Genomic DNA, 13,552 nt, shown 5'->3' with positions numbered 1-13,552 from the left:
CGAAGGAAACACTTTTCCTACCTTGGAGTCTAGCAGAGCTCCTAGGAAGTGAATCTTCTGGGTGGGCTGAGAGACTGACTTGCTGAAGTTGACATGCAGTCCCAGCCGCTGACAGAGCTCGATGCAGGTCTGGAATTGACTTCTTACACAGTCTGGGAAAGGACCTTTCAACAGCCAATCGTCCAGGTATGGGTACACGAAGTCCCCCCTGCGGCGTAGTGCAGCTGCTACTACTGCAACACACTTCGTGAACACCCAGGGAGCCAACTTCAACCCAAACGGATGGACTTTGAACTGGTAGTGGGAGGTCCCCACCGGAACCAAAGGAATCTCCTGTGATTGAGGTGTATCGGGATATGAAAATAGGCATCTTGTAGGTCCAGCGAACACATCCAATCTTCCCTCCTAAGATGTGGATATATTTGATGAAGCGCCAACATGCGAAACTTTTCTTTTTGACATGCAGGTTGAGACATTGGCACCCTCTCGGTGGCTGACTTTTTTGAGGTGTGTAGCTACTTCTTTTTTTAAAAGGTGTAGTTGATGATTTGATGTTGGCATTGGAGGAACTGATGGAGGCAAACGATGGAAATGAACACAGTATCCATTCTGAAGTGTAGTCAACACCCAACGGTCTTTCGTAATGGCTTGCCACTCTGCAATGTGATGTGCGATGCTTCCCCCCACTTGAGTGGTCCACGGCGCTGGGGGAAGGAAGTACTCATTGCTTGGACTGGGCTTTGTTGGAATTGTTGCCCTGGCGCTGATTCCTTCCTCCTCTGGAATTACGCCTGCCTCTGAACTGAGACTTCTGCTGTCCCTGCTGGTCTTGACCCTTCTGCCAGTGAGGGGTTTAAACCCGCTGTTTAGAAGAGCCCTTGTTGTAGGAGCGATATTTCTTTTTGAACTCCTTCTGTTTCTCTTTGAGAGTGTCCAACTCTGCCTTAATGCACTGCATTTCCTCATCAGTACTTGCCCCAAACAATGATGTTCCTGAAAACGGCAGGTTCATGATCCGAGCTTGAGCCTCTGGTTTCAAAGCTGTGAGACGCAACCAGGAGGATCTCCTTGCAGATATTCAATGCGCATAGCCATGCGCTGCGAGGGTAGCTCCGTCTGCTGCGGCGCTAATGACTTGATTGGAGACTTGGCTGCCTACCAAGAGAATCTCCTCAAAGTCTTTACTATCTTCCTGCTGGAGATTCTCCACAAAACGCTGCAGGGAATCCCACAGGGACCTATCATAACGCCCCAAAAGGGCTTCCGCGCTGGACACCATGAGAAATGAGGCTGAAGTATTACAGACTCGTCTTCCCCATGAATCCTGTGATTTGGTCTCCTTATCCGGAGGTACTGTGGGGGAGGAGGCTACAGCACTGGACTTTCTCGCCGCTGCGATAATGACTGAGTCTGGGGGCGGATCAGCCCTGAGGAACAGAGTATCCTCCTCTGGCGAGTGGTACTTTTTGAGAATCCTCGCCGGCGCAGCCTTTATCATTGCTGGAGTGAGGAATACCTCCATCACTGGCTCTATAGTCCCAGGTACCAAAGGCAACAGAGGCTTGGGTGCAGACCTGTGATGCAGGGTTTCAAAGATCACTGAGGTCTTGATCTGGGGAGCTGTCAAGGGCACTCCCAGTTTCAGAGCCCCTCTGCCCAGAATGTCCTGAAAAGTGAAGATGTCATCAATTGGGGATAACCTTGATGGAGGAGTGTCTGTCAAAGTAGGCGAGTAATCTCTATAATAGCGGGTAGGAGAAGAAGTTGTAGGTGGAGATCTTCGTTCCCTTCTCCTGCTCCTAGATCTGATTCTTCGTCTGCTGGAACGCACCCGGGAGCGTGATCGTTCTCTGAGCCACACCTGGGAGCTTGATCATTCTCTGGGCCTTGAAACCGGCCTGTATTCTTGCATCCTGGCCGCTGTTTCTTTGTCTGGAGCCCAGTGCTGAAGAGGCCTATACCATCTTGGAGACAGCCTGATGGAAGGCGACTTCTGTGCGTTGTCCCTCGCTGATGATCGTGCAGGAGGTGTTACATCCTTTTGCCCATGCAGCAACGTGCAGGAGAACGCCTTGATCTCTCACTGCCGGATGAATAAATGACCAGATCCAGAGACCTATGAAGGTGAGAAGAAGAAGAACCTGACGAGGATGAAGAAAGGCTCACAGGAGGCGTAGGGGATCTTGTGTAACTCCGAGAACCACGATTCTCTGAAGCGCTCTTCCATTTAGCAAGATGGCTCATGCTCACTGGAGAGCGCTCCATTGATCTAAATAGTCTCCCTAAGACAGATTCTCCTTCCGCAGCTGAAGGCGATCTTGGAGACCTCTGCGACCGAGGCCCATGACCTGAAGACGGAGTTGGCAAACTCGACGTCTTGGTCTGCTGTGACACTGCTGGTTGAGACTGTGCCGAGGGTTGACGAACTCTCTGCGGAGACCCTGTCCTCTGGGATCGTGCTGGAGAGACTTGTCTCGACGGCATATGCTTCGACGTTGAACGCCGGGAGGCCTTCTCGACATCGAGCGCGGATCGCTGGACGCAGGGTGTCTCGACGCTGAGCGCCCTTGACGGGACTCCAATGGATGCCTCGACATCGAGCGCCGATGCCTTGGCGACGACGGAGGATGCCACGACGTCGAGCGTCGATGACTGGACGCCGACGGAGGACACCTCGACGTCGAGCGTCGATGACTGGATGCCGACGGAGGATGCCTTGATGTCGAACGCCGCTGGCTGGGCGACGACGGAGGGTGTCTCGATTTCGAGCGTCGATGACCGGACGCCGATGGAGGTTGCCTCCACGTCGAACGCCGATGACTGGGCATCGACGGAGGAAGCTGCGACGTCGAAGACTGGACATGAGGTTTCGACGGCAGCTGTCTCGACGTCGACCTCCTATGCTCAAACGGAAACCTCTCTCTCGACGCTGCAGGTCGCCCGGTTGACGGCAGCGCAGGTACCTTGACTCTCAACGCTGAAGTCTTCGTCGTCGAAGGAAGGTGGCTCATTGTCGTCAGTTGCGGAACCTTCTACGCCGATCCCAACGCCGAAGGAGAGCAAGTCGGGACATCTCTCGACGTCTATCGCGTCCTTCGCTTTTTCTGTCTCTTAGGAGACCTACCTCTCTCATAAAGACCATAAATTCGAATTCTTTCTCTATCTTTGAGGGTTCTCCTTGACAAAGTCTTGCAGCGTTCACATTTTTCTGCAGAATGTGTCTCAGGGTGACAGAGGATACACACAGGATGTGTATCAGTCCTAGCCTTCTCCTTCCCAAAGGAAGGGCGGGGGTCAAAAAGCAAAGGCATTTTGACAAAAATGAACCTTTTTTGAAGCTCAAAAAAGGCAGCAGTATCTCTCTAAGGTCAAAAACCGTCAAGTGAAGGCAAAAATTAAAGAAAATCACCAAGATTTTTTGACAGAAAGTCAAAAAAGGTGGGATCTGTTAAACCAGGGTCCTGACAGAAGGAGCCGGAAAGAACAACTGACCTAACTGTCACCCCTGAGGCATGATGGGAAGCCTGGGGTCATGGCTGCCTTAAAGGCACGGTGTCATTTTCTATGTTATTGCTTTTCAATGCAGCCTGTGGCTAACAATGTCTATTTATTAGCAATTTTCAGGATTTATGAGTTCAAGGGCTATTGGACCTAATGTGTTTTTATTTCCTTGCTAATTTCAGTGCATGTATGAGTGATTACATTGTTAAGCCTCAGTTTTGAGGCTGCATTGGTATGAGAAAAAATAATATATGTACATACATATATGCGGAGCGAGATATGTATGTTTTTCCATATATATTTTTATATTGTTTCCGGGGTCCCGCACATGGGTGGGAATATTCAGTGCTTATGACTATTGATGAGGATCCACTGGAAGAGAACTCACCTTGCAGCTAAGCACTCCTTTGTAGATGATCCGTGGTATAATGACATAACATCATTCTCAGTACATGAAGCTTAATATTATTGCACACCTACTTACAATGCACTCAAACTCACATATTCCACAAGACTTGAATTCCACTTTCTCACAAACTTCATGTTGAAAAGTACTCTCTTAATTTTGGCCTGTTTTTACCTGCTCTAGCACTCCCATTAAAAGAACTGAAAATTCTTACCTTACTACTTGGCTGCTGTGCTGAGAGCTGTGCCGTGGTGTGGCTAGAAGAGAAAAGTAGAGTCAATGGAAAAACAAGCGATGGCAACGCCAATTGGGCTGGCTTATGAATGAAAGTGACTTTTGTGTCATTGATGAGTGTAGACACTCAATAAGTTATCATACACACACTTTGTCACTCATCGTTCAATCCACTGACTCATACTTTCATGTGCCTTATGACACAACAGCAATAAAGCACACAGAAATTCAACAACATGTGAAGGATAAATTAAAAGAATACAAGTAGAAAAAAAGAAAACACACTACCTTTGAAATACTATGGGCATATGTTTGCAATATCAAGCCTAAAAACAGCAGACAGTGTCCATCTTGCAAAGGAATTATAAAAAGTCTATCATTGTTTTATTGTTCAAACTTGGCTGCAATATTGAGAACCAAGGTGTCAGCCATCTTGTAATGGTAAACAAATCATACACTATGAGCAACAACAGGAAGTCCCCATGTGGAAATGCAACACTCTGCGGATGGAATGAAAAGCAAGCAAGCAATGTATTAGCACTGCCTGGAGAGCTGTAGTATCCTCTTAACCCCTTCCATGCTCATGACAAGCTGAGCTTGTCATGAGGTATACCTCTAGGGTGCTCATGACGAGCTCAGCTCGTCATGATCAAATTGATCAACATTATGGCCCAGCACAGCAGGAGAATCGCTCAAGCAGCCAAGGTGTTAAGAATCATTGAGATAAACAAAATAAGAAACAATGGAATTAAAGGGGGTCTGTAAAAGGAGAACATTCAAAACTAAGGGACTGGCTAACCAGCTCTGATATTGAAGTAAACCCCTTTTCGGGTGGATGGATACACTCATCAGAAAATTCCCTCATTCATAGGGCAAAAATGCCAGTGACTGATGTAGACCACTAACCCATGCAGTAAGTAGCTGTCACGGATGAAAGCAGAGTGTAAATTGTAATTGCATTGTAATTGCATTTATATAGCGCTTACTACCCCTGACGAGCGTCGAGGCGCTTTTTCGGCGAGTAGCACGCTACTTCGGGACCCATAGAGGATTAGTGTTGAATTAGTATAGTGAAACATGCAAGTACATTTTAAGTGGTGGATAGGTTAGTCAGTTATTTGGATTTGGAATGATAGCAGAAGGATAGAGGAGGAAAAAGGTTTGTATTTATATAGCGCTTGTTACCCCTGATGGGATGTTGACGCACGCTATTCAGAAAGCCCATAAAGGATTAGTGGTGAATTAATATGGTGAAATATGAAGTAATTTCAGTGGTGGATATTAGTCAGTTATTTGGAGTGAGAAGGATAGCGGAGGGATAAAAGGGGTAGAAAGGTTTGCAGTCATATAGCACTTGTTACCCCTGATGGGTGCTGAAGCGCTTTTCTGGCAAGTAGCACGCCACTCCGGAACCTATAAAGGATTAGTGTTGAAAATTAGTATAGTAAAATATGAAGTAATTTGAGTAGTGGATATGTTATTCAGTTATTTGGGTAGAGAAGGGTAGGTGGCGGGATAGAAGAGGGAAAGAGGTTTGTATTTATATAGCGCCTGCTACCCCTGATGGGGTTTTGAAGCGCAAGTTGCAAGCTACTCTGGAACCCATCCGGATTAGTGTTGAATTGGTATGGTGAAACATGAAAGTAATTTTATTGGTGGATATGTTAGTCAGTTATTTGGATTGAGAAGGGTTGGGGAGGGGTAGAAAAGATTGAAGAGTTTAGAAAGGTTTGTTTTAGGGGATAGGTATAGTAAAAGAGGTATCAGATGATGCAAGGAGGGGTAGAGTAGGAGAGAGTCTAGAAAGGGTTATTTTGGGGGTCATAGTAGTAGGATGGGGTTTGGGATACATGAGAGAGTGGATGTAGAGGATATATTGATAGATGTATAGGCTGAGAAATAGGGTAGTGCATTTGAAATGCTAAATTAGAAGAAAGTGATAAATATATACATCCATAAGAACATTGAAAGTATATAGATGCATAAAGGAGCTAAGTATATTGGGCAGCATTTCTGGCCCTGGTCTTGGTCAGTCTTGAACAGGCTCAAACAGGCAACTGCCCTTGTCCTCTGTGCCCTTAACAGGCTCAAACAGGCAACTGCCCTTGTCCTCTCTGCCCTTAGCCTCAACGCCCGGGCTGAGACGCCCTAACCCTGGCCTTTTATAGCCCTAGTAATCAGGTGACCCCTTCAGCCAATGGAACCTTAGCCCTAACACTATCCAATCACAACACAAGCCCTAAAATCTAGAACCATTAGGATACCAGGACATTACAGCCAATCTTAGCCCTAGTCCAAGCACCCAATCAGTTCAAAAACCCTGATCTCTATGTCCAATAGAGGCCCTAGCCCTACCAGTAGTCCCAACCCAAGTCAAAGCAACCAATGGCACAGGAAGCCCTAGTCCCTACTTCAAATAGAAAACCTAACCCTACTCTTAGTCCCAAAACTAGTCCAGCAACCAATCACACCAGAAACCCTAATTGCTACTTCCAATTAAAGGTCTAACCCTAGCCCTAGTCCCACCCTATTTCCTATAACCAATAACATAGTGTAGCGTCCTTCCTATATTCCCAATATGCTCTGCGCATTGGAATAATATATCCTATAGATTTTGACGTAGGACTTATGTCTACTAGGTCTCTATTTAATATATTAGACTTAATTGTGAGTGCCAGCTAGTTCAGAGGTCACTAGAAACTTTCTCGAGTTCACAAGAAGGAATTTAGTTTCTGACATCCGCATAAACATGACAAATTTGTTTCCCCAAGATAAAACTGATCTTCAGAGTCGTGGAAACAATAGATAGATATTTTACTCAGTCATTCGTGCATGCTTCGTTTCACCAGAGGTGCAGAGAAATAGATAGACGGGCGTTTTCGATAAAAGAGTATTTATTGAACAGTCTTCTTTCTCATGCAGAAGAAATGAACTGCTACAATCGTAATACTGGTTGCAAAGTATAATGCGTACAGTAAGAAGAGTATTATGAAATAATACTGTAAAAGCATTGTATGGTTCCTAGACCATGGATAAATACATACATAAATAAAAAAGGGTAAAAAGTACTCAACTGGTGCTTCTAAAATACGCCTACTCCAATGGACCTAACCTAAGTCTGGTATGAGGGAAGAAGTAAGTGAGGTGTAGCATACATTTAGTATTCTTTGCCAAGAATCTATCCAATATTTCTCTTAGGGTTTAATCAGCTCCGTTCCTTGGTTTAGAATGAAGGAGGTCTGGTATCTCTCTGTCTCCGGACTCGATTTCCGAACAACCCGCAAGGGTAGCTTGGAAACACTGGAGCTGGATTTTTTAGGCAAGACAAAAGACAGTGTCTCTCTCAGTGCATCTCCTGGAGGTTCGGCTTCCTTCGGCACTTGCTGTAGCAGGATGCGTCGGGCAAGTGGATAGTCGAACTGCTCCAAACCACTGTGTGTTTGCTATAGCAAGTGTGGGCCTATTTATACCTTGAAGGTGCCGAGATGGACGTAAAGGTGGACATAATAAAGTCATCAAAGATTCTCAGTTCTTTGAAAACTCCATGAGTTCTTGGACAAGTCAGTATTCAAGCAAGGGGATGTCCCTAGCTGCTGAAACCGCGTTTTCCAGGAAATTTTTGTGGATTTTCGGAACTAGTGGAAGTAGCCCTGCCGTATTTGGACTGCATGAGCTATGTCTAAATAAGGTTAGGATTTCTATGCCTATATAAGGATATGGTGAGTTATACCTGTATAAGGGCATGAATCGGAAAAATTACACTAGAGTCCTAAAATGCTATACAACACCCACTCCACTTTATTATGTTCAACATTACTAAGTTCAAGCACTGAAACATATTCTAAAGCATGTGTTTACAATCCCACCCAAAAATACAAAACAATGCATTTGAACATGGTTGCACACAAAAAATTACCATTTGTATTCTACTGCACGCATTTTAAAAGCAATGATTGCATTTCAATCATGTAGCATGTTTTGCTAACTGAATGAATCATAAAAACATTACATTTATGAAATGGCTCGAAATACAGAAAAAAGGTCGAGACCATCCCATAGCAGAATATATAAACTGTTTTGGTTTCTTGATAAGGTCAATATTGTTTCTAGGAAGTGTTCAAAGAATTCTTTCTATAACAATAGTTCTACTTTAAGCAGATTGCTTTGTGCCAAAGTTCATTTTTGGAAAAAAATCAAATCAATCGTAGAAAAATAGAGTTCCAAAGCTAGAAGTGTTTGTTTTGAAAAACGAAGGTTGAATTCAAAGCTGATAGAACGCGGTGTGCTAACTTTAAAAGCTATTCTCAGTGTCAGAAGAAAACATTAAATCGTCTAGGCTGGCAAAGAAATCGTCTACCACAGTAGATAAAAGTTGAACCACTTCAATAAGTAGATCAATTGTACACAGATGAGAAGCATCGCCGTCAGCGCCAGTCGCATTAGCCATGTTCGAAGTAGATGGTACCTGTGTGCCTGTTGGTCCACGTATCTCACCTTTAGCTGGAATTGCCGGTGAGATCTCTATGAATGCCGTCATCAGGATTGGTAGCCGTTGGGGGCAACACAATACATGAGCCATTATCGGACCCAGTAAGGCGTCAACATCTGTTGGCATTGCTGATGGAAGTGTTAGACAGATATCCAACACGCATTCCTCTCCATGTTAAAGATTGGATGGATTTGTTAGCATGAGCTGAAAGCCATTTTATATTTCTGGCAGCCATCTTGTTTGCCATGTGCTGCCACGTGCTCGCCATGTGCTCTGTCCTCCCTCAGTGTTGACTGCTCTTGTAATCTGCCTAGAAACGAACTATATTTAGCATCTTCCACCTTCGCACATGCTCAGTTGAGCTTGCAGCTATCCTTGCAACTGTTTCTAGTCTGTAAATGTCAGGATGTGTTCACCAGAATTAGCAACTGTTAGCTCCTCCCACTTTGGTGAGCAAGCAGATCTTGCATGCCCATCTTAGTCATTTTTGCATGCTTACATGTGCCAGGACTGCCCCTTGGTCTTATGCTGACTATGTAACCCTAAGCATTTATAAGGTCCCTGTTTTCTGTACTCCTTAGACTGCCTCATTCAGTTGCTAAGACTTCTGTGTCGTGTAGTCTCCCTCATTTGAGGTTAATAAAGATGTTCTTTTTATATTTCAGCTCCTGTGCCAATTTCTTCTTTGTTGGTTTAAAAGGACCAAGTATCAGTGAGACCCCTGAGAAGGTTTCTATTTTCTACATCCACAAAGCAGGCATCGTAGAACAGGTAAGATGCAATCTTGCCAGATTGGTCTGAATGACAGGAACCACATGGTATTCAGATCTCTCAAACGAGCCAAGCCAAGAATCTGTGTTATGCGTTCACGATACTACATTGCCAGAAGAGCGTTCTACATTGTAGTTTGGGTATCACTGGTGACTGGACTTGCCATAACGGAGCAGGAGGAATAAAAATAGTATCCCTGCTATGAGTCCCAAGACGAGAGGCAGGCCGCCGAACACAGAGTGCACGAAGTTAGGAAAAATGCCTAGGACTGCTTCAAAAGGTGTTAACAGTCCCGAATAAATGGTCTTAAATACATGTACAATACCACTGGTATCAGAAATGTTTAAGATACGACCTAAAATTTCTGCGAAATGTATGGGGCTGTTTGTTGATAATAATACATGTATCTCCACAGAGGACCTTGCAACTTGTAGATCATACGTCTCTCTGGACGAGGTCAGTGGCACAGTTTTTTGTAAAAGAATGGCTTTCATTCTGCTTAAAGTATCAATTCGTATAGAAGAAATGTTCAGTGAAGGCCATAGTGGTGACTCCCCGTCTGTCTTAGTTTTTGGAAACAATACGTGCATACAACAAGTGACCCTGGCTGACACACTAATGAGATAGGTTGTTCCTGGCATCATTCCACAACAGCTGTGATCAATAAGCATTATGTAGCGCCCATTGGAAAGCTGCTGGAACTATCACTGCTGCCGGGGAACCCTGCAGGTGGTGTGGAAAAGTAAATTTTGCCATGTTATATGTGCCTACGTGTTCCCCATCCTATGTTATACGTGCATGATCGATATGCATGTATCCCCCTATGATTGATTAAAGACGCAATTATAGTTGTGTCCAACGTTAGTATGTCAGTTTCCAGTTCTCGTGAAAGCAACAAGTATTAGGCCTATGTTGCCATATTTCACAGTGTGCACGTTAATTCACCAAATTGTCCCCGTTTCTAGGCCTCAAAAGGGCCCGGACACCAGATTCAAGCTCCAGTCTCCTGAACCCACTCCGAGGAGCAATGCAGCCCCACCTGCATCCCTGACCCTTCACTTATTTTCTGCCTCGCAGTGCCCGGCCCGGCCTGGCTCTGCCTGCCTGTCTGCCAAGAATATGTTATGCTTCTAGTTATCAGTCCAGCCTCTCGTCTTCGCATTCCTAAGCTACTGAATCGCATCAACAGTTTTAGCTATGGTCTAGTCTTTCTGTCTCCATGTAAGAGAGTTACTGTATTAATATTCATAGAATATTCCTAGCACACGCAATACATGAAGAATATATGCATGCACCAGTCTTAGTGTCAAGTAGCCTTTGCCCTGATAACTTTTGGATTCTATCAACATGTACTCCAAACACAAGATACCAGATATGCTATAGGTACATGTCGTCCTGACACCGCAGACTTTAGTCTCCTCTTCTAGCGTAGAAGTCATAGCCCCCAGTTCTCCCTGGTAACACGTCATTGCCCGCTTGCGCGCACCACTAGGTTAAAGGTCCCAGCTGCTCTCAGGTAGCCCCCTCCATGTTTCCGCCCCATTCATGACACTTCTGTGACGTTCATACCACATGTCTCAGTGTACGCCCTGTATACGCCTTTCTTTCTCCACCCATGCACTCTTATCATATGTTTGTCATAAGTTACGCCTACTGTATGTAATGTAATGTAAATGTATTACTATATATATGCTGCACTGTCGATGAAGCATTGCAGCTGCCATCCATTCTATTTCCGTGCAGGCTATCCCGTTCCTGTCCCTTCCCTTATGCCTGATTAAAGCCTGTTAGACTCAGATACCTCGAATCCTGTCTCTTATTTATTGAGCTATCTGTTTTATTCAATGTATTCAAAAATAGTACCGGTAATTAATTATTTATTTACCACATAATGGCGCCCGAATAGGGACTTGCCCTTTCCCCACGCGCCGGCGAAGCAACGCAGGCCCCCTGACCCTCTGCAGCCGTGACGGAACCATACCGTGCACGTGCAGATATTTCTGCTTCAAGTATCCCTCAGGCCCACGGAGGAGACGGAGACTGCGGTCCAGCATTCAGACGAGGCGGTGAGGAATGCGGCGAGTCCCGACCAGAGCCCAAGCCGAGAGTACAAGGTCCGAGGTATCCGGAGGCCCACCTGTAACTGAAGTCCGAAGTTCGTAGTCCGACGTCGTAGCAGTCCAGTCCAGTCCGAGGCCTTCCGTTCTTGCTGCCCGGTGAGTACCGTTGCTGGGGTAGTATCTAGACAGGGTCAATTAATTTGTCTCTGGTCCGTTGGGTTTGGGTACGCAGATCCAGTCCGAAGTGTCCACCTAGGTGGATACGGGTCCTGACGTGTCTCTTTATGAGACCGGTCTGTACTGTTTTAGCAGTACATCCAGTAATTCTAGTAAGTCTGTTCTCGAGAAGTCCGAGTATTATGTTTTAAAGGTACCAGGTAATATTCTGTTCGAACTGTTATTAATGTTATTTAATGTGTTTTCAATGTCGTGGTATGAGTGATTTGTTTTGCTATTCATTACTGTGTTTATCGTGTATTGTATTGTGTTTGAATTCAAGTCTAGAATGCCTCTGTTTTCCAAGTTTTCCAAGTTACGTCAGATAGGAACCCGGAAAGGGTTACTTGAAGAATCAGTTCCTGTCCCGCCTAGGGACAGTCCAGGACATTTTATGTATCATAAGCATGGCTTAAGTGCCATATTGTATTTAGATTTATGGGTCGACTATACCAAGGATCTAGAAGAGAAATATAGATGGCCTGTATCAGGTACATGGGATGCCGAGTGCATCATGCGAGTAGAAGAGGCATTATGGAAAAAGAAAGCCCGACAGTCCCAGAAAGATGCCATCGAGTTATGGCGCAAAGAATCTCATAGAAGAACCGAAAAAGAAATCAGAAAAACAGAGTTAAGTAGGGAATCCTCAGAGAGAGCCCAAGAAAGGGAACTTCTAGAAGAAGGTGAACGAGTTAGAGCAGAACAGTCAGACAGACAGAGAAATGCTCTTATAAGGGGCATGTATCCTCTTCTTGCCGAGGGCTTGCCGAAGGCAACCCCGGAAGCATCCAGTAATTTTCCGCCACCATTAGTCCCGACTAGGCTACGTCATAAACCGACCGCAGCAAGGAAAATAGCCGAGAAAGAGAATGACTCTTCAAGTGAAGAGGTAGACAGCGAGAATCCCGACAGAATAGCGTATGTAGGTAGAACTAGACTTTCCGACAGACATTCACGTCCAGATTACAAGAAAAGTTTTCCTCCTCCAGTGCCAGAACAATGTTCTCTTGAGCAAGTATTCCAAGCTACCGATAAAATTCTGAAATCACGAATAGGTTATAGTGAACTTAATACCATGCATGAACAAGAACTAGCCCGATCAGCAGTCCGATGGACTAGTGATTCTACCACGTTTTCCAGACGAAATAGTGGCACAAATGTTCCTGAAACTGCCTCCAGCCGAGCAACGACTGGTGGGTATGTATATGATCCAGCACCTCATTACACTGTATGAGGATCAGCATTCTGATCCAGGTCCTCTACACGATGTATTGAACGAGTTACTCCAGTACAGATGGAAAGGTCTAGGTACCGATTTAATTAGTGTCATTCTAGAACAGCGCCACAAATACAGTACGTTCCTGACTCCGCATTTTGTTCCCGTTCCACCCCCAGTAAGGACGTCATTCTACATAGATAGACAGAATCCGTTACGAGAAGTACACCCAGTTAGGACAACGGGTGGTGGTCTAGAACGAGTATTTGTTTACACCCCCATCACGAAGATGGAACTCTTAGAGATGAAAAAGTTAATTCCCTGTCACGACAAAGATCCAGCAGGGTTCCACCGTGAATTAAAGGACATGCTCCGTATGGGAGAATACACGTATCCTGATATCATTAAAATGCTAAAGGTCCTGTTGCCTGCGGGCATATATGAAAAACTCAAGGAAAAAGAATGGGAGGTGGGAGAGAAAAAGATAGATTGGACAGCTCTAGAAACTGAAGATAATATACGAGTACCAGGTACCGGTCTTGGGGATAAAGCTAAAGAATTGCCCGAGTTATTAATACAAGTTTTGCCAAGATTACTAGCCACGAAAAAGGAAGATTGGGATGCCATCTCAGCCTGTAAACAGAAACAAGACGAAGATA

General features: G+C 45.0%; 1 protein-coding gene across 6 annotated transcripts in view; it reads right to left on the bottom strand.

Annotated features, from left to right (window-relative positions):
- RNF212B (ring finger protein 212B) overlaps positions 1-13,552 on the bottom strand; it is a 1,495,999-nt gene that overhangs the window by 640,150 nt on the left and 842,297 nt on the right. For all 6 annotated transcript variants that reach the window (XM_078641360.1, XM_078641359.1, XM_078641361.1 and 3 more), the window contains one exon: positions 4,122-4,164. In XM_078641360.1, the coding sequence (XP_078497486.1) occupies positions 4,122-4,164 (43 nt within the window). The remainder of the gene's footprint in view (positions 1-4,121; positions 4,165-13,552) is intronic.

This window comes from Lissotriton helveticus, chromosome 5_1, assembly GCF_964261635.1.
Source record: "Lissotriton helveticus chromosome 5_1, aLisHel1.1, whole genome shotgun sequence".
Taxonomy (NCBI): Eukaryota; Metazoa; Chordata; class Amphibia; order Caudata; family Salamandridae; genus Lissotriton; species Lissotriton helveticus.
The sequence above is the reverse complement of the archived record's forward strand: the minus strand, read 5'-3'. Positions and strand labels throughout refer to the sequence as shown.